At 43.7% G+C, this 22,135-nt stretch overlaps 1 protein-coding gene across 1 annotated transcript in view; it reads left to right on the top strand.

Moving 5' to 3' along the window:
- Positions 1-21,930, top strand: part of arap2 (ArfGAP with RhoGAP domain, ankyrin repeat and PH domain 2) — a 187,990-nt gene extending 166,060 nt beyond the window's left edge. Inside the window, 7 exon segments of the mRNA XM_045721480.1 lie at positions 2,731-2,859; positions 3,584-3,723; positions 11,103-11,185; positions 16,200-16,235; positions 16,611-16,674; positions 18,673-18,786; positions 20,629-21,930. Coding sequence (XP_045577436.1) covers positions 2,731-2,859; positions 3,584-3,723; positions 11,103-11,185; positions 16,200-16,235; positions 16,611-16,674; positions 18,673-18,786; positions 20,629-20,991 — 929 coding nt within the window. The 3' untranslated portion in view covers positions 20,992-21,930.
- The last annotated feature ends 205 nt before the right edge of the window (positions 21,931-22,135 follow it).

Below are 22,135 nucleotides of genomic sequence, written 5' to 3' on the forward strand. Positions count from 1 at the left end.
GCTACGTCTGCCCCTTCTGCGGTGCCGTTGTCTTGGGTTGGCTTCTGGGATTAGATCCATTGTCCTGGGTGGTGGTCCAAACAGAGGATCCGCTTCAGGAAAGTCATATTCCTGGTCATAATGTTGGTAAGTTGACATCGCTCTTATATCCAATAGTTCTTCCCGGCTGTATGTAATAAGACTTAAGATTTCTTGGGGTAACAATGTAAGAAATAATACATAAAAAAACGAAATACTGCATAGTTTCCTAAGGACTCGAAGCGAGGCGACCATCTCTGTCGTCGCCATCTTTTCTCCTAACTGAACTGTCATCTGTTTGTACATCCAATTAGTGATGGATGTCACCTGTCTGTACATTCAATTAGAGATGGGTGTCATATGTCTGTATATCCAATTAGAGATGGGTGTCATATGTATGTACATTCAATTAGAGATGGGTGTCATATGTCTGTATATTCAATTAGAGATGGGTGTCATATGTCTGTATATCCAATTAGTGATAGATGTCACCTGTCTGTACATTCAATTAGTGATAGATGTCACCTGTCTGTACATTCAATTAGTGATAGATGTCACCTGTCTGTATATCCAATTAGTGATAGATGTCACCTGTCTGTACATTCAATTAGTGGTAGATGTCACCTGTCTGTACATTCAATTAGTGATAGATGTCACCTGTCTGTACATTCAATTAGTGATAGATGTCACCTGTCTGTATATCCAATTAGTGATAGATGTCACCTGTCTGTACATTCAATTAGTGGTAGATGTCACCTGTCTGTACATTCAATTAGTGATAGATGTCACCTGTCTGTACATTCAATTAGAGATAGATGTTACCTGTCTGTACATTCCATTAGAGATGGGTGTCATATGTCTGTATATCCAATTAGAGATGGGTGTCATATGTCTGTATATCCAATTATAGATAGATGGGTGTTCGACGGCCAGGACACTGTTTCAAAGGCTGTTCTTATTCAGGTCACATTTTCCTCATCTCAAGGCCTCATGATCAGAAGATTAGGCTGTTGAAGTATCTCAGTTATGAACTAGTGTATGTAGTAATATCTCAGTAATGAAAACAGTGTATGTAGTAATATCTCAGTAATGAAGTAGTGTATGTAGTATCTCAGTAATGAAGTAGTGTATGTAATATCTCAGTAATGAAGTAGTGTATGTAGTAATATCTCAGTAATGAAGTAGTGTATGTAGTATCTCAGTAATGAAAACAGTGTATGTAGTAATATCTCAGTAATGAAAACAGTGTATGTAGTAATATCTCAGTAATGAAGTAGTGTATGTAGTAATATCTCAGTAATGAAGTAGTGTATGTAGTATCTCAGTAATGAAAACAGTATATGTAGTAATATCTCAGTAATGAAGTAGTGTATGTAGTAATATCTCAGTAATGAACCGGTGTCTGTGGCTGTAGAAGTGAAGAAATCAGCTCAACGTCATTCGGGTTGATGATACTATGGTGATTAATTAATATCATTGTCTTCATATGTCATAAATTAGCCATTTCCCCTTTTCTTGAATCGCGAGTTGAGATTATTAATATACTGTAACACCTCTGCATTTAGTGGAAGGGGTTAATGATGAATAATAATGAATGGATTATAGTTCTAGTATCCTTAACTGGCATTGCTGTGTACTTTTCACCAGTTCACAGAGAGTTTGCATGTTCCCCCCCTTCAAAGTTACCTTTGTCAGGTTTTTCCTTTGCAAATTTTTTTTTTTTATGGGGTACACGGTGAACATAGAGCATATTTGATGATGGTTCAACATTTTTCCCAGCTTGGAGACAACAGATTTGCTATTGCGTTGAAACTTCCCAGATCTCTTAGCTGTTCAAAAGCTGCTGTTGTGACACATTTTATGCTAATGAATGATAAGGGGGAAGGGGAAGAAGAGAAAGTGTAAGATAATTACGCGTTTTGATGGTTAACCATAGATAAACAGTGTTATCGGTGGCGATTGGGGAAGTTAATAATTGGTTTGTGAGTATGAATAACTAATTTCTTTCGCCTGAGTCTGCACATATCCCAGAGCAAAGATAAGCAACTCTGTTCTAAATAAGTTACGCACCCGGGATTTTTTTGTTTCCCTCGGATATGAAAAACTATTAACAGGGTGTGCAGAGATTGATACAATACAGGGGGGCGGGGGGAGGTGGGTACCCGTGATTTTAGCTGGTGGTATGTACTATTACCCTGCTCACACATCAAGCAGTGCGAGATAATAGGCCTATTTTGCACTTGAGTGTGTTTTCTAATCATGTTCAGATTTGCAGAGGATAATTTAACTACACAATTATAAAAGTCGGGCAGGAAAAACAACAACCTATTGATAATGGATTTTTCCTGATGGCGTTTTAGACAGTTATAGTTCCGTGATAATGAAGATTGTACAATCGTTTTTTGGGGGGAAAATGTACAGCTGAACCACAAAAGGTCAGGATTGTGTTGAAAACATTGTAAACTGTGAGGGTAATATTTTCAGATTTGCAGACACAACCATAGACTTTAAATAGTCTTAGACTTAGTTATAGATGAAAAACGGATTCGTTGGCTCTGTTGCAGAATTGTAGACACAACACACTGACTTGTAGACACAACACTCTGACTTGTAGACACAACACTCTGACTTGTAGACACAACACTCTGACTTGTAGACACAACACTCTGACTTGTAGACACAACACACTGATGTATTTTGTCTTTGTAACAGAACGCCCATTACACTACAAAGAGAAGGTTCTGGAGCAGGTGCTGGAGTGGAGCACTCTAGACGACCCCAGCTCCGCCTTCCTCGTCATCAAAAAGTTTGGAGAAGACAAAATGGCAGACACTCTCCCAGGTACAACATGCAGTTAGATGGATAATATCTGAAAGCACCGTCATGCTCACAATATAGCTGAGAAGGTGTCAAATCAGCTTTTGTACTCCAGCATTTCACACTGACAATGGCACTGATTGAGCTAAAAGGCATCTGTTTCTATGAACACAGTTTCCTTATTGAGAGAGTTTTCCACACAGATACACAATACTGTACTAAAGATCTCTCTCTCTCTCTCTCTCTCTCTCTCTCTCTCTCTCTCTCCTCTCTCTCTCTCTCCTCTCTTCTCTCTCTCTCTCTCTCTCTCTCTCTCTCTCTCTCTCTCTCTCTCTCTCTCTCTCTCACACAGCATCAGGCCTTTTATCCATTCCATAATTTCAGAACCAAATTATTAATGAATGTGTTATTAGATTAGTATAAGGAACAGTTTAGTAATACATTACAGATTGATGTATAGTAATTTCTCACCTCTTCCAGCCATTAGTGATATCACTGTGCCTGTTCAAAAGGCTATTATTGAACATTGTTATAACAAGTAACCTTTTCTCATCACGATTTATAACCACAAAGCAAATTAACGTTGATGCATGATACTATACTGTACACTTATGTCATCAATAGACTCTTACAGCAAATCATACAATCGCAAACATGCATTCATAATTGTGGTGAGTTTCTTCCATCTCTCATATTCCAAGGGGTGGGGAAGATCTGCTGATTGCATGTTGTTGGATTTCACCTTCAGGCAGAAAGCAAAAACAGTTTATTAGAGGGGAACAGGTGAAGTTCAAGGATGGGTCCGCCAAGCTACTTTCTGGACATAAATTCCAGGACCGATATGTCATCCTCCGAGATGACAAGCTGCTACTGTACAAAGAGATGAAAGTGAGTAGGGTTGTGTGTGTGTGTGTGTGTGTGTGTGTGTGTGTGTGTGTGTGTGTGTGTGTGTGTGTGTGTGTGTGTGTGTGTGTGTGTGTGTGTGTGTGTGTGTGTGTGTGTGTGTGTGTGTGTGTGTGTGTTGTATTTGCCTGTGCATTTTAATTTGTTTGGCAATTAAATACTGTTTACAGCTTTGCACAAAATGAGGCGCTTTTCTGCTTTCAATTGTTCTCCTCATTCGCCGAAAGGAAAGCACCACCCATTTACCTTTTCATTTTGATATTAAAGAAACTGGAAACTGTCTCCATCCTTACACACAGACGCACACACACACACACACACACACACACACACACACACACACACACACACACACACACACACACACACACACACACACACACATCAGACAGAGAAGTGTTCCAGTATGTGATTTAGCCCCCCCCCCCCAGCTCCCTGGCTTTATGTTAGAACCAGGACACAGGACTGTACATGGTGTGTATGTGCAGTGGCAACAAGCCTCCCCTGAGGCCCCTCTCTTAGCTCCAGTACAGATGTGGTTTGTAAAGGAGTGTTAAGACGAGTTAATAATGGATGGAGGTGGATGGATAAAGGGATGGGGAAGGAGAGATGAAGGGATGGGGAAGGAGAGATGAAGGGATGGGGAAGGAGAGATGAAGGGACGGGGAAGGAGAGATGAAGGGACGGGGAAGGAGAGATGAAGGGACGGGGAAGGAGAGATGAAGGGACGGGGAAGGAGAGATGAAGGGACGGGTAAGGAGAGATGAAGGGACGGGGAAGGAGAGATGAAGGGGGGGAAGGAGAGATGAAGGAGAGATGAAGGGACGGGGAAGGAGAGATGAAGGGATGGGGAAGGAGAGATGAAGGGATGGGGAAGGAGAGATGAAGGGATGGGGAAGGAGAGATGAAGGGACGGGGAAGGAGAGATGAAGGGGGGAAGGAGAGATGAAGGGGGGAAGGAGAGATGAAGGGATGGGGAAGGAGCGATGAAAGGGGAAGGAGAGATTAAAGGGGGAGGAGAGATGAAAGGATGGGAAGGAGAGATGAAAGGGGGGGAAGGAGAGATGAAGGGATGGGGAAGGAGAGATGAAAGGGGGGCGAAGGAGAGATGAAAGGGGGGCGAAGGCGAGATGAAAGGGGGGAAGAGATGAAAGGGGGGGACGGAGTGATGAAGAGGGAAGGAGAGATGAAAGGGGGAAGGAGAGATGAAAGGGGGGAAGGAGAGATGAAGGGATGGGGAAGGAGAGATGAAAGGGGGGAAGGAGAGATGAAAGGGGGGAAGGAGAGATGAAAGGGGGGAAGAGATGAAAGGGGGGGACGGAGTGATGAAGGGGGGACGGAGAGATGAAGGGGGGAAGGAGAGATGAAAGGGGGGGAAGGAGAGATGAAGGGATGGGGAAGGAGAGATGGAAGGAGAGATGAAGGGATGGGGAAGGAGAGATGAAGGGATGGGGAAGGAGAGATGAAAGGGGGGGAAGGAGAGATGAAGGGATGGGGAGGGAGAGATGAAAGGGGGGGAAGGAGAGATGAAAGGGGGGGAAGGAGAGATGAAAGGGGGGTGAAGGAGTGATGAAAGGGGGAAGAGATGAAAGGGGGGGACGGAGTGATGAAGGGGGGAAGGAGAGATGAAGGGATGGGGAAGGAGAGATGAAAGGGGGGAAGGAGAGATTAAAGGGGGAGGAGAGATTAAAGGGGGAGGAGAGATGAAAGGGGGGCGAAGGAGAGATGAAAGGGGGGCGAAGGCGAGATGAAAGGGGGGAAGAGATGAAAGGGGGGGGACGGAGTGATGAAGAGGGAAGGAGAGATGAAAGGGGGAAGGAGAGATGAAAGGGGGGAAGGAGAGATGAATGGATGGGAAGGAGAGATGAAAGGGGGGAAGGAGAGATGAAAGGGGGGAAGGAGAGATGAAAGGGGGGAAGGAGAGATGAAGGGATGGGGAAGGAGAGATGAAGGGATGGGGAAGGAGAGATGAAGGGATGGGGAAGGAGAGATGAAAGGGGGGGAAGGAGAGATGAAGGGATGGGGAAGGAGAGATGAAAGGGGGGTGAAGGAGTGATGAAAGGGGGAAGAGATGAAAGGGGGGGACGGAGTGATGAAGGGGGGACGGAGTGATGAAGGGGGAAGGAGTGATGAAAGGGGGGAAGGAGAGATTAAAGGGGGAGGAGAGATTAAAGGGGGAGGAGAGATGAAAGGGGGGCGAAGGAGAGATGAAAGGGGGAGGAGAGATTAAAGGGGGAGGAGAGATGAAGGGGGGAAGGAGAGATGAAGGAGAGATGAAAGGGGGGAAGGAGAGATGAAGGGGGGGAAGGAGAGATGAAGGAGGGGAAGGAGAGATGAAGGGGGGGTAGGAGAGATGAAGGGGGGAAGGAGAGATGAAAGGGAGAAGGAGAGATGAAAGGGGGAAGGAGAGATGAAGGGGGGAAGGAGAGATGAAGGGATGGGGAAGGAGAGATGAAGGGATGGGGAAGGAGAGATGAAGGGATGGGAAGGAGAGATGAAGGGATGGGAAGGAGAGATGAAAGGGGGGCGAAGGAGAGATGAAAGGGGGGGACGGAGTGATGAAGGGGGGAAGGAGAGATGAAGGGGGGAAGGAGAGATGAAAGGGGGGGACGGAGTGATGAAGGGGGGAAGGAGAGATGAAGGGGGGAAGGAGAGATGAAGGAGAGATGAAAGGGGGGAAGGAGAGATGAAGGGGGGGAAGGAGAGATGAAGGAGGGGAAGGAGAGATGAAGGGGGGGAAGGAGAGATGAAGGAGGGGAAGGAGAGATGAAGGGGGGTAGGAGAGATGAAGGGGGGAAGGAGAGATGAAAGGGGGAAGGAGAGATGAAAGGGGGAAGGAGAGATGAAGGGGGGAAGGAGAGATGAAGGGATGGGGAAGGAGAGATGAAGGGATGGGGAAGGAGAGATGAAGGGATGGGAAGGAGAGATGAAGGGATGGGAAGGAGAGATGAAAGGGGGGCGAAGGAGAGATGAAAGGGGGGGACGGAGTGATGAAGGGGGGACGGAGTGATGAAGGGGGGACGGAGTGATGAAGGGGGGAAGGAGAGATGAAGGGGGGAAGGAGAGATGAAGGGGGGAGGAGAGATGAAAGGGGGGGTGCTTTGAATGAAGGCTGTTCTTTCCTTAATTATTGTAATATCAGGCTGCTTTTGCAATGTGGCTTATTACCACGTGAAGAAGATTTAAATTAGCAGTGTAGCAGAAATTTAATTGATATTCTGAGGCGTTTCTTTTTTTGTGTGTGTGTGTGTGCGGCGATAAGCAAATGTTAAGTGTTGGATAGGTTGGTGTCAGGCAGAAGTAATGTGTAAGGCCCGGAATCGCCAGGGACCTCACGATACGATATCACAATACTTAGGTGTCGAAAAGATATGTATTGCGATTCTCACGATTCTATATGTATTGCGATTTTCACGATTCTATATGTATTTTTTATTCGATACTGTGATTTTAATGCGTGTCGATGTTCCAAACATATTGCTCACTATACAGTGTGTCTGCTGCAGAGAGACGAGAGAAAGCATGAGGAAATGTGACCGACCGCCTCGATTCGGTCTTATGTAGCAACATTTTAAATTGTGTTTTTAACATTGGATAAAAGTAGAGACTCAGAGCTAGAAAATTGTATATCATGCACTACAGTTGAGGAACAATGAGAAAGTAATTCTGCTTTGAATGTTGATAAACTTGTAAACCCACTTTTGAGAAAATGGCCCTTCAATATTTTTGGTACCTGCTGGAGAGCTCTTCTTTCTCTGCACCCATTCAGCATCATTCACACCCTCTTAAGCTTTAGCCCCACCCATCTCTTTAAGGATTCACAAGTGAGGCAATGTGGTGAACACATGCTACATCAAATAAAATCTACTTTTATTTGTCACATGCACAGGATACAGAAGCTGTAAATGGTACAGTGAAGAGGTTACTTGCAACAGTAGCAATATCAAAAACAGAAAGTGTCCAGAAAAAAATATTTTAGGAGTATTTTATCATTGTTACACGACACACTTGTCTAAGTTGATGGGTCATGTGAAAGAAATGCTATAAACACTCCCCCCAGCCACATCTTGCTAAGTGGATGTGTCACTATTGATTAGACATGTTCACATGTTCATGAAATACAATACAATAGGCTGTAATCACCCCCAGACACACCTGGCTAACTTAATGGGTCATGTAATCATCTGGTGAAGTGGAGTTTTTGTTTAGACATGTAGTTAGCTAGCTAGCTAAACAATGAACCGACATAATACCAAAACATACTACTACCAATACAAACGCATTGTCTTTGCTAGCCACAATGCTAAAATGCTGCAGTATGAATCTGCAGGAGCTAAAGATAACCAACTACGTTCAATGTTATCTAGCTAGATATCTAACATTAGGCTATAACTAGCAATGCAAATGTTTTTTGATTTGAATGATATTACTACACAGATCATACACATAAACATTCAAATTCCTCTCCTTAGCTAGCTAAACAATGAACTGGCATAATACCGACTCATACAACTACTAAATACAGTGCCTTACAAAAGTATTCATCCCCCTTGGTGTTTTTCCTATTATGTTGCATTACAACCTGTAATTTAAATGGATTTTAATTTGGATTTCATGAAATGGGCATACACAAAATAGTCAAAATTGGTGAAGTTAAATGAAAAAAATTACTAATAATAAAACTAATAAGTGGTGCATGCATATGTATTCACCCCTTTGCTATGAAGCCCCTAAATATGATCTGGTGCAACCAATTACCTTCAGAAGTCAGTTAGATTGCACAAAAGTGGACTTAATTTAAGTGTCACATGATCTCAGTATATATACACCTGTTCTGAAAGGCCCCAGAGTCTGCACCACCACTAAGCAAGGGGCACCATAAAGTACAGATCAGGGTTGAATTATTAAAAAAATCAGAAACTTTGAACATCCCACGGAACACCATTAAATCCATTATAATAAAAAAATCAAATCAAATGTATTTTTAAAGCCCTTCTTACATCAGCTGAAATAATATGTCACCACAACAAACCTGCCAAGAGAGGGCCGCCCACCAAAACTCATGGACCAGGCAAGGAGGGCATTAATCAGAGAGGCAACAAAGAGACCAAAGATAACCCTGAAGGAGCTGCAAAGCTCCACAGCAGAGATTGGAGTATTCGTCCATAGGACCACTTTAAGCCGTACACTCCACAGAGCATTCACTACTGTAAGTCGCTCTGGATAAGAGCGTCTGCTAAATGACTAAAATGTAATGTAAAATGTCTAGGCTTTACAGAAGACTGTCCAGAAAAAAAGCCATTGCTTAAAGAAAAAAATAAGCAAACACGTTTGGTGTTCGCCAAAAGGCATGTGGGAGACTCCCAAAACATATGGAAGAACGTACTCTGGACAAATGTGACAAAAATTGTGTTTTTTGGCAATTAAGGAAAATGCTATGTCTGGGCCAAACCCAACACCCCTCCTCACCCCGAGAACACCATCCCCAGAGTGAAGCATGGTGGTGGCAGCATCATGCTGTGGGGAAGTTTTTCAGCGGCAGGGACTGGGAAACTGGTCAGAATTGAAGGAATGATGGATGGCGCTAAATACAGGGAAATTCTTGAGGGAAACCTGTTTCAGTCTTCCAGAGATTTGAGACTGGGGCGGAGGTTCATCTTTCAGCAGGACAATGACCCTAAGCATACTGCTAAAGCAACACTTGAGTGGTTTAAGAGGAAACATATCAATGTCTTTGAATGGCCTAGTCAAAGCCCAGACCTCAATCCAATTGAGAATCTGTGGTATGACTTAAAGATTTCTGCACACCAGCAGAACCCATCCAACTTGAAGGAGCTGGAGCAGTTTTGCCTTGAAGAATGGGCAAAAATTTCAGTGGCTAGATGTGCCAAGCTGATAGGGACATACCCCAAGAGACTTGCAGCAGTAAATGCTGCAAAAGGTGGCTCTGCAAAGTATTGACTTTGGGGGGTGAATAGTTATGCACGCTCAAATGTTCTGTTTTTTTGTCTTATTTCTTATTTAGCATCTTCAAAGTGGTTGGCATGTTGTGTAAATCAAATGATACTTTTGCAAGCCACTATACAAATATTGTCATAGCTTTAGCTACCTGCAGATTCATACTACAGCTAACAAGCTAGGTTCAATGTTAGCTAGCTAACATTAAGATATACCTAGCAATGCAAATGAATTTCGGATTCTAATAATATTAATACACAGATCATACATGCAACTTTAGCTAGCAAGACAGCAAGCTAACATTTGTTAGCTAACTAGAGTTACCCTTTAACTTGCAATAAAAACGACTTCCCGACAAAATTCAAAAATAATATCTGAAAATGTAGCTAGACTCTCACCCGTATACATGGGTGAATGCGTCATGGCAGACTGGAACCATTTAACTCTGTTTTGTTTGTAGCTACATCTTGTTTGGCCAGCATTGTGTCAAGTCACTCCGGTTCACATTGACCATGGCGTGTGCAGAATGTAGCCCATCCCTTTTTCCAACTGATCTGTCGATAGTTTTTGTAGTTCTCGATGGCTAACGTTATATCGTTCAAAAACGGCACAGTAGAAAGGACTGTCAACGCATACTGAACAGCTCACATTATAGACAGAAGCATGCTACATGGCAGACCAATCCAAACTCATCTCCCGGCATGTCCAGCCCATCCATTATCTCAGCCAATCATGGCTAGCGGGAAGGTTCCTACCTTTTTCCATGGCTAAACCAACTAGGCTCGGAATTGAACAATTTGATCCGTATTTATGGATGTAATACAAGTTTGTTATTAAGGCAAATTAAAGTTCACATGTTCCAGAAGGCATTTCTGTTCCAAAACACATTGTGATGAAAAAAAATAATGTTTACGTTCAAATGCCTCTCCTGTGAAGTAGTGACGTGCGACATATGCCTAGTCTCCTGAAACGGGTCACAAATTAATTTTGATCAGTCGGAAATAAAAGTGCGGAAACCATGTTGGTTCACTATTTAAAAAGAAGTTGGAGCACAACCAATAGGATGAAAAATACAGGATGTTTGGTGCAGGTACAGCTGACTAGCGCAAGCTAACGATACTTACAATATCAAAATTGTCTTTATTTATTTATTATCTACTATTGGAGTCAATTATCGCTACAATAGCGTCAAAAATAATATTGCGATATGTAACTGTATCAATATTTTCCTCCATCCAATTATTCTCTGGTACTGATTGTTTTTGGAAAGCGTATGTTTGGACTGCCTGTCTTTTTGAGACCCCAACAGGTAGTCTCATGACACCTTTGCAAAAAAATTCTCTTGCTATTTGGATTGCTTGAAACTGCCTACTTCCCTTGTCTGACTGACTTCCTGTTTGTCTAAGAGCACTAAGCCAGAGAGAGAAGTCCCACTGAAGTTAGTCAAGTGTTACCTAGGACTGAAGAAGAAGCTCAAACCACCCACCAGGTAAATATCACTGATACTTATCACATATATCTTATCAAAGTGTAAATAATATTCCTAAAAGTGTTATTAAGATAGATTCATCATTATTAGTACCGGTCTTCTTTACTGTGTTATTTTGTCTCTCATGGTGTCAGTTCCTCATCCCCACATAATATCTATTTTTGTTCCGAGTGCCTCAACATCAAGGCTATCCTAACCACTCCTAACACCCTCACAATAATACCACTGATTAAATGTACACTGAGCAAAAATATATACGCAACATGTAAAGTGTTGGTCCGATGTTTCATGAGCTGAATTAAGAAATCCCAGAAATGTTCCATACTCACAAAAAGCGTATTTCTCTAAAATTTGTTGCACAAATTTCTTTATATCCCTGTTAGTGAGCATTTATTATTTGCCAAGATAATCCATCCACCTGACAGGTGTGGCATATCAAGAAGCTGATTAAAAAGCCTGATCATTACACAGTACCAATTTTTGGCCAGCTTCCTTTGAATGGAGAAATATTGCTGCCACTTTATTTTATTTTCCTAATCTCGTATTATTGTAATTTATGACTCACGTCAAGCCAGCTGCATTTTTGTGGGCATAAGAAGGAGGAAAAGGCACAAGCCAACCCAATGTTTCATGTTACCCAACTAACATTTCTCATAATTTTTGTTCATCGGAATTAGAGTTTGTGGGGAGTCTACAATGCGATTGTCTGTGTTTTCAGTCCTGGCGGCGAGAAAGAGGGGATGAGAGAAAGGGAGGAGGGAGATAGTGAAAAGGAGAAATGAGATGAAGGAGAAATGAAGTGGTGGTGTGAGGAAAGACTGTGTCAGTTGAGAGAGAAGGAGAGAGAGAGACTGGGAGGAATGGAAGGACTTAGAGAGACTGGGAGGAATGGAGGGAGTCAGAGAGAGAACGAGAGAGAGGCTGGGAGGAATGGAGGGAGTCAGAGAGACTGGGAGGAATGGAGGGAGTCAAAGAGAGAGAGCGAGGCTGGGAGGAATGGAGGGAGTCAAAGAGAGAGAAAGAGAGAGAGAGGCTGGGAGGAATGGAGGGAGTCAGAGAGACTGGGAGGAATGGAGGGAGTCAAAGAGAGAGAGCGAGGCTGGGAGGAATGGAGGGAGTCAGAGAGAGAACGAGAGAGAGGCTGGGAGGAATGGAGGGAGTCAGAGAGACTGGGAGGAATGGAGGGAGTCAAAGAGAGAGAGCGAGGCTGGGAGGAATGGAGGGAGTCAAAGAGAGAGAAAGAGAGAGAGAGGCTGGGAGGAATGGAGGGAGTCAGAGAGACTGAGAGGACTGGAGGGAGTCAAAGAGAAAGAGAGAGAGGCTGGGAGGAATGGAGGGAGTTGAAGAGACAGAAAGAGACTAAAACACATCATTAGGAACAGGCCAACCTGAGAAAGGGCTTGGAGGAGGTTGAAAGGGCTGGGTTAGCTAGCAGGGGTTTAGATAAGATACAGGCTTGGAGGAGGTTGGATGGGTTAGCTAGCAGGGAGTTTAGATAGGATACAGGCTTGGAGGAGGTTGGATGGGTTAGCTAGCAGGGGGTTTAGATAGGATACAGGCTTGGAGGAGGTTGGATGGGTTAGCTAGCAGGGGGTTTAGATAGGATACAGGCTTGGAGGAGGTTGGATGGGTTAGCTAGCAGGGGGTTTAGATAGGATACAGGCTTGGAGGAGGTTGGATGGGTTAGCTAGCAGGGAGTTTAGATAGGATACAGGCTTGGAGAAGGTTGGATGGGTTAGCTAGCAGGGAGTTTAGATAGGATACAGGCTTGGAGAAGGTTGGATGGGTTAGCTAGCAGGGACTTTAGATAGGATACAGGCTTGGAGAAGGTTGGATGAGTTAGCTAGCAGGGAGTTTAGATAGGATACAGGCTTGGAGGTTGGATGGGTTAGCTAGCAGGGAGTTTAGATAAGATACAGGCTTGGAGAAGGTTGGATGGGCTAGCTAGCAGGGAGTTTAGATAGGATACAGGCTTGGAGGAGGTTGGATGGGTTAGCTAGCAGGGAGTTTAGATAGGATACAGGCTTGGAGGAGGTTGGATGGGTTAGCTAGCAGGGAGTTTAGATAGGATACAGGCTTGGAGAAGGTTGGATGGGCTAGCTAGCAGGGAGTTTAGATAGGATACAGGCTTGGAGAAGGTTGGATGGGCTAGCTAGCAGGGAGTTTAGATAGGATACAGGCTTGGAGGAGGTTGGATGGGTTAGCTAGCAGGGAGTTTAGATAGGATACAGGCTTGGAGAAGGTTGGATGGGCTAGCTAGCAGGGAGTTTAGATAGGATACAGGCTTGGAGAAGGTTGGATGGGCTAGCTAGCAGGGAGTTTAGATAGGATACAGGCTTGGAGGAGGTTGGATGGGCTAGCTAGCAGGGAGTTTAGATAGGATACAGGCTTGGAGGAGGTTGGATGGGTTAGCTAGCAGGGAGTTTAGATAGGATACAGGCTTGGAGAAGGTTGGATGGGCTAGCTAGCAGGGAGTTTAGATAGGATACAGGCTTGGAGAAGGTTGGATGGGCTAGCTAGCAGGGAGTTTAGATAGGATACAGGCTTGGAGGAGGTTGGATGGGCTAGCTAGCAGGGAGTTTAGATAGGATACAGGCTTGGAGGAGGTTGGATGGGCTAGCTAGCAGGGAGTTTAGATAGGATACAGGCTTGGAGAAGGTTGGATGGGCTAGCTAGCAGGGAGTTTAGATAGGATACAGGCTTGGAGGAGGTTGGATGGGCTAGCTAGCAGGGAGTTTAGATAGGATACAGGCTTGGAGAAGGTTGGATGGGCTAGCTAGCAGGGAGTTTAGATAGGATACAGGCTTGGAGAAGGTTGGATGGGCTAGCTAGCAGGGAGTTTAGATAAGATACAGGCTTGGAGAAGGTTGGATGGGCTAGCTAGCAGGGAGTTTAGATAGGATACAGGCTTGGAGAAGGTTGGATGGGTTAGCTAGCAGGGAGTTTAGATAGGATACAGGCTTGGAGAAGGTTGGATGGGTTAGCTAGCAGGGAGTTTAGATAGGATACAGGCTTGGAGGAGGTTGGATGGGCTAGCTAGCAGGGAGTTTAGATAGGATACAGGCTTGGAGGAGGTTGGATGGGCTAGCTAGCAGGGAGTTTAGATAGGATACAGGCTTGGAGAAGGTTGGATGGGCTAGCTAGCAGGGAGTTTAGATAGGATACAGGCTTGGAGAAGGTTGGATGGGCTAGCTAGCAGGGAGTTTAGATAGGATACAGGCTTGGAGAAGGTTGGATGGGCTAGCTAGCAGGGAGTTTAGATAGGATACAGGCTTGGAGAAGGTTGGATGGGTTAGCTAGCAGGGAGTTTAGATAGGATACAGGCTTGGAGAAGGTTGGATGGGTTAGCTAGCAGGGAGTTTAGATAGGATACAGGCTTGGAGAAGGTTGGATGGGTTAGGTAGCAGGGAGTTTAGATAGGATACAGGCTTGGAGAAGGTTGGATGGGTTAGCTAGCAGGGAGTTTAGATAGGATACAGGCTTGGAGAAGGTTGGATGGGCTAGCTAGCAGGGAGTTTAGATAGGATACAGGCTTGGAGAAGGTTGGATGGGTTAGCTAGCAGGGAGTTTAGATAGGATACAGGCTTGGAGAAGGTTGGATGGGCTAGCTAGCAGGGAGTTTAGATAGGATACAGGCTTGGAGAAGGTTGGATGGGTTAGCTAGCAGGGAGTTTAGATAGGATACAGGCTTGGAGGAGGTTGGATGGGCTAGCTAGCAGGGAGTTTAGATAGGATACAGGCTTGGAGGAGGTTGGATGGGCTAGCTAGCAGGGAGTTTAGATAGGATACAGGCTTGGAGGAGGTTGGATGGGTTAGCTAGCAGGGAGTTTAGATAGGATACAGGCTTGGAGGAGGTTGGATGGGCTAGCTAGCAGGGAGTTTAGATAGGATACAGGCTTGGAGGAGGTTGGATGGGCTAGCTAGCAGGGAGTTTAGATAGGATACAGGCTTGGAGGAGGTTGGATGGGCTAGCTAGCAGGGAGTTTAGATAGGATACAGGCTTGGAGAGGGTTGGATGGGCTAGCTAGCAGGGAGTTTAGATAGGATACAGGCTTGGAGGAGGTTGGATGGGCTAGCTAGCAGGGAGTTTAGATAGGATACAGGCTTGGAGGAGGTTGGATGGGCTAGCTAGCAGGGAGTTTAGATAGGATACAGGCTTGGAGGAGGTTGGATGGGTTAGCTAGCAGGGAGTTTAGATAGGATACAGGCTTGGAGGAGGTTGGATGGGCTAGCTAGCAGGGAGTTTAGATAGGATACAGGCTTGGAGGAGGTTGGATGGGCTAGCTAGCAGGGAGTTTAGATAGGATACAGGCTTGGAGGAGGTTGGATGGGCTAGCTAGCAGGGAGTTTAGATAGGATACAGGCTTGGAGGAGGTTGGATGGGCTAGCTAGCAGGGAGTTTAGATAGGATACAGGCTTGGAGGAGGTTGGATGGGCTAGCTAGCAGGGAGTTTAGACAGGATACAGGCTTTGTCTCCTCCTCATCTCCTTGGTTTTCCCACTCTATCTGTTCTTCCCCCTCTTCTCTCCTTCAGCATCCCATTGCCGAGCGAAGGTGTTGTCCCATTGTGGGTGGCCACATCCCTCCTTTACCTAACCCTTTCATCTCCTTCCCCTTCTCCCCTGTTGCGTCTATTCCTCCTTCCCAAGGGTCTGGATACTAAAGGGGGCTCTAGAGTAGGATTACTGAACAAGCAACTATACTTATCACTGACCTAAGCATGTAGCCACAGACCTGTGTGTGTGGGGGGGTACACCTTGACTTCTAGCATGAGGGCTAAACATAATAATGAACATTGTGTTTGTCTGTAATTGAAAGGACGATTATAAATATATTGATGGTAGTATACTTTTTCCCTAAGATATTTTCTAGTCATCCGGGTTCAGGGGTTTGCAACTTCTTGTTTTCTTTTGAACTGACGTGCGAGATACCAAAACATCTTTTCATCAGAGTGTGGGTCACCAGTTTGCAGGAAAACGACGTTTAAACCATCTTCTCCCTTTCCTTTAATAGCTGGGGTTTCACCGTCTACACAGACAAACAGCAATGGTGAGTGCTTTTCACTGCTTTTCAATTTCAATAATTCAATACCTTCACCCTCCTCTTCTTCGTTTTCATCAAAGTTTGACAGAACAAAATAAGAAGTTGAGACCGAATGATTTCTCTACCAGATTAGATAAATCATATGTTTTTTAGTGTTAAAAATGAGGACATTATTTTCCCTCAGCCCCACACCAGTGTTAGGGTATTGAGGGCATGGTCATTTACGGATGGTCCACAACGGACATTGTATCTCTTAACCACAGATCCAGGATCAGACCCTTACCTCATATGCTATCCTTTACCATTAGGCAGTATAGTAAATCTGACCTTAGGTCAGTGGTTAGGGGTAATTTATATCTACTATTTTCTTCTGATCCACAGGCATTTCTGCTGCGAGGGGAAAGAGTCTCAAATAGACTGGGTGACTGACATCATCACGATGAAGGTACATTCAGGGTTCGGGAAACTTCTTAGGAAATAAAGGGTGTGTTCAACATGGTCGATGTTTCACTATGTTATATCGATTTTATAGCATTGACGAATCAGCTTGTTGAAATGGTGTAAGGAAAACATGTCTGACATAGAACGATCACTCCTGATGCACGTACTGTAAGAGTTTGATCCACGGATGTTGTTTCATTTCATGGTCTCTTTCCACCAAGTGTATGAAAACGTAATAATCCTTGAACGGAAGACAATGATACATATTGAGAATGGTTTGTTGGTCCTCTCCTTTCGCCATGCTCATTCCCATGAATTGTTTTTGGATTAACACTCAGGAAAAACTGCATCTTTAAACAAGCGAGATACGATAAATCATATCTACACTGCCATATCATTGTTCATCATTTTCCATTGTAACCCCCCCCCCCAAAAAAATGGGGACTAACACGAAATACAATACATAAATACGGGGAAGTGCTGTGAAGTTTTCGAGGTCACTCAGCGATAACATAAATCACATTATGTGCAAAATTCTCAGCCACTGGAATAAGGTCAGGGAGATTGTAACCATCACATTGGTGAGCAGAACACTACAGTACCTGCATCTACAGCAGATATAGCTAAGTGTTGTTTATGTCAGTGGCTGACAGCACACAGCCGCCATAAATAATGCAAAGAGGAGAGAAGCTACAGATGTTTCAGATGAGCAAGAGAACATCACTCTCCTTTTTCTCATTCAATTGTTTTCTCTCTCCCCCCTCTCTCTCCCCCTCTCTCTCCCCCCCCTCTCTCTCTCCTCTTCAGGGAGGGTTCGGGAGGGTTATTTTCAGTCTCATTTGAGTTTTTTTAAATTAAAAGACAAAAAGAAAAGCTAGACTTTTTTGTTATTACTATGAGAAAATATATATTTTTATATGTCGCAAATTCATCAGCACTCACCCGTACTATTCTGAAAAGTGCATCAGTGCATCTCCTAGCTACACAAAGAGAACTCTTAGTTTGCCATTGCCCTATTTGTGCCTTGTCGTCTCGTTGCCGACTCTACAACCATCAACTGTGCTTGTTGTTTATCACAGGTACTTCATGTAAGACCTCCTCTTTAGTGATTTACTTTAGGTCTGTCAGTAAAAGCAAAGATTGATCTAAACTGGAAGGCCATATTTTGGCTAGAGCGTGAGCAACAGTGACTTTTCCCTACTCTCAGCTCTCTGAGTCAGTCCCTAAACAACTAAATCTATAGCAGGATATAGCAGGCTAAAAGTAGTAGACTCCTCTCAAAGCTGCTAAGTATAGGGATTGGCAGCTTCCACAGGACTTGTGAGAAGGAGGGAGGGTGGGAGAGAGAGAGAGAGAGAGAGAGAGAGAGAGAGAGAGAGAGAATACTTATTCTCACTTTCTTTCCTCCCTCTTACCTTTTAGCAGGCATTTGGCTTTCGGAAAGTGTTTCCATAGCAACTGGCAAAAAGGAAGTCTAGTTTCTTTTTGTTTTGGGGAGTGGTGGAGAGATACAAAAGGTCCAAGCACACGTTCCAGCACAAATTAAATGAGGAGATGAAAATAGTTAAAGGGGATCTCAGGTCAACCTGTGACCAGGAAGTGGACAAGTCGTTAAAGTTTAGTACGAGCAAGCGCGGTCAGGATTTTTCTGTCAGGAACACCGGGTCATCACCCTGCGACTCTCAACTCTCTCCACCGTAACTAGTGGCTCAGTATCACTGCCTTTAAAAACATACTCAGAGAAAGTTCCAGAGAGACAACGGCAGCAACGCTACCTGATATTGTTTATAAAGCCAACATTCTCCATAGATTTTTTTTATCATAAACTGTTGTGCTTTCTCCACCGTCTCCAAGTGGACTCATACTGAACAAAGAATTTCCATGAATTTGTATTGTCAGAAAAATGTCATAGTTTCAAAAATGGTTGCAGAAACTACGTATCAGAAGTGTATCACTATAGACATAGAACAGTGTATTGACTAATGAGTGTCTGTGTCGTCAGCATGGAGGAGACCTCTGGTCAAAGAACAGAGATCACAGCAGACCTGCAGTTCATAAAAGCATGTCAGCAGCCCAGCAGAGTCCACAGACCACTAAACACAAAACCAGCAAAAATGTAAGTCTCCATATCATCTCTCCACCATAAATTCAGTCCTACGCATCATTTAGTCAGGAAGTGAATCAAGCCAATACACTTGACTTGGTTGTTGATCACCCATCCTTTAGCTCTATTAATAGTGTGGAAGCTGAACTCTTACAGATAAGAGCTTATCATATCATGAGACAGTAGATGAGTTTATTTACAGTGCCTTCGGAAATTATTCAGACCCCTTGACTTTTTCCACATTTTGTTACGTTAAAAATGGATTATAGAAAAACAATATCCTCAGCAATCTAGTCACAATATCCCAAGTTACATCACAATACCCCATAATGACATCACAATACCCCATAATGACAAAGCGAAAACAGGTTTTTGGATATTTTTTGCACATTTATTTGAAATAAAAAACAGAAATAGCTTATTTACATAAGTATTCAGACCCTTTGCTATGAGACTCGAAATTAAGCTCAGATGCATCCTGTTTCCATTGATCATACTTGAGATGTTTCTACAACTTGATTGGAGTCCACCTGTGGTCAATTCAATTGATTGGACATGATTTGGAAAGGCACATACCTGTCTATATAAGGTCCCACAGTTGACAGTGCATGTCAGAACAAAAACCAAGCCATGAGGTCAAAGGAATTGTCTGTAGAGCTCCAAGACAGGATTGTTTCAAGGCTCAGATCTGGGGAAAGCTACCAAAAAAAATCTGCAGCATTGAAGGTCCCCAAGAACACAGTGGCCTCCATCATTCTTAAATGGAAGAAGTTTGGAACCACCAAGACTCTTCCTAGAGCTGGCCGCCCGGCTAAACTGAGCAATCAGGGGAGAAGGGCCTTGGTCAGGGAGGTGACCATTAACCCGATGGTCACTCTGACAGAGCTCTAGAGTTCCTCTGTCGAGATGGGAGAAGCTTCCAGAAGGAAAACCATCCCTGCACTCCACCAATCCGGCCTTTACTGTAGAGTGACCAGAAAAACCCACTCATCAGTAAAAGACACATGACAGCCCGCTTGGAGTTTGCCAAAAGGCACCTAAAGACTCTCAGACCATGAGGAACAAGATTCTCTGGTCTGATGAAACCAAGATTGAACTTTTTGGCCTGAATGCCAAGCGTCACGTCTGGAGGAAACCTGGCACCATCCCTACGGTGAAGCATGGTGGTGGCAGCATCATGCTGTGGGGATGTTTTTCAGAGCCAGGGACTGGGAGACTAGTTAGGATGGAGGCAAAGATGAATGGAGCAAAGTACAGAGAGATCTTTGATGAAAACCTGCTCCAGAGCGCTCAGTACCTCAGACTGGGGTGAAGGTTCACCTTCCAACAGGACAACGAACCTAAGCACACAGCCAAGACAATGCAGGAGTGGCTTCGGGACAAGTCTCTGAGTGGCCCAGCCAGAGCCCGGACATGAACCCGATCTAACATCTCTGGAGAGACCTGAAAATAGCTGTGCAGCAACGCTCCCCATCCAACCTGACAGAGCTTGAGAGGATCTGCAGAGAAGAATGGAAAAAACTCCCCAAATACAGGTGTGCCAAGCTTGTAACGTCATACCCAACAAGACTCAAGGCTTTGATCACTGTCAAATGTGCTTCAACAAAGTTCGGAGTAAAGGGTCTGAATACTATTGTAAATGTAATATTTCAGTTTTATTCAATTTTCTTGCAACAATTTCTAAAAAACTTTTTTTGCTTTGTCATTATGGGGTATTGTGTGTAGATTGATGAGCAAAAAACTATTTAATACAATTTTATAATAAGGCTGTAACCTAAAAAATTCAAGGGGTTTGAAAACTTTCCGAAGGTATATTCAAGAGATTAACCCTTTCTCTACCTCTCCCACCCGTAGCTGCCAGACAGAAAGCTGTCCCTAAACATCAGCACACCTCCCAGTGAAGATGAGAAAACAAGGAATAGCGAGGATTGTGGCAGTCTCCAGCACAAAACAGCCATAGTGGCTAATTGCTTGAAGCAGAAGGACCGACTCGTGTCCCCCGGGACTGGTCAGAGAAATGTTTCAGCGGGGGTGATCCAGCCCCAGCACTGTCCCTCTCCACGCCCAGAGCCCCAGGCCCCTCAGAGTGGCGTCAAGAACCCCAACAGGAGGCCCGTTCTGATGGGAGAGGGGGGTCTTATGCCCCCCAACCTCCTCAACGAACTTAACTCTGTGCTGAATAAGACTGGCCGTAGCGCCAAGGAGGAGAAGAGCTGATGGAGAGATAGAGAAGAGAAAAGAAAAATATAAAAATGTAAAGAGAGGCTGAGAAAAAGAAAGTGCTACAGAAAAGGAATGGATGAGGATTAGAATGAAAAACAGAGCGACATGGAGACAGAAAGACTGAGCGAGAGTGAAAGAGAGAAACTGGAAGAAAAAAAAAACGTGAATAAATTCTCTACAAGAGGGACCCCAGGGAGGGAAATTAGAGTATGGAGTGGAGAACAGGTCCAAGTGCTATTGATGGACATATTATGGGAAACTCCAAGTTGACCAACACACTAACACAGTCGTTTATAACAGTTCTCAAGCCTGTCCAGATATATTTCTACACTGTTGCCTATGCTATACCAAATTAATTATAGTATCAAATTCTATAACATTTTTGGCTTTTGTTAAATTCAATATTGATATGATTAATATTGGTTGACAAGGAATATATTCTTCTCCAAAGGAATGTACTGTATCTACTCTGTTATTGCATTAAATGTTATTTCCTAGTGACATACTACATCATTTTTTTATATTGTACAGTTGTATAATACACTGCACATTGTATGTTCTGTTCTTTGACTCTATTTATGTATAAAATACTGTACTCTATATTTTATGCATATTAGGAAATGGGGGACACTTAACCCATAGTATTCGATATGTACAGTATATTTCATTACGTAGTATTTCCTTCACAAACGACTTGATTTTTTAAATTTCAATACTGATCAATTCTTATTCAAAGATCTGTTATGTTGTTTGAGTGCCAGGGCATATACTTTTCCCAAATGGGATTTGAACCCATTCAAAAAGACTCTTCCCGAAAAAAGCGCCTCCAACTTTTTTTTCTTCCTTTCGTTGTTTTATTCATAGATCTCATCAAAGGGTTCCTTTTTTTTTTATTGTAGTAAAATGTAAAAATAAACTCTGCATCTTAAATCATCCGCTCTCCTTATTGAATAATGTATTTCAGTCTAAAAATGTTTATGCACTGTAGACGATTGTCACCCAGGTTCTCCATGAAAAATTCATCTTGACATTTTATTCTGATTTTTTTTCCCACAACATAACTGCCAATTGTCCTTTTGTTCAACATCGTATTATCTTTTTATTTTAATCATGCTCTGACTGTTGATAGTCTGAAGAT

The sequence above is a fragment of the Salmo salar genome, chromosome 07, assembly GCF_965601325.2.
Source record: "Salmo salar chromosome 07, fSalSal1, whole genome shotgun sequence".
In the NCBI taxonomy this organism is placed as follows: domain Eukaryota; kingdom Metazoa; phylum Chordata; class Actinopteri; order Salmoniformes; family Salmonidae; genus Salmo; species Salmo salar.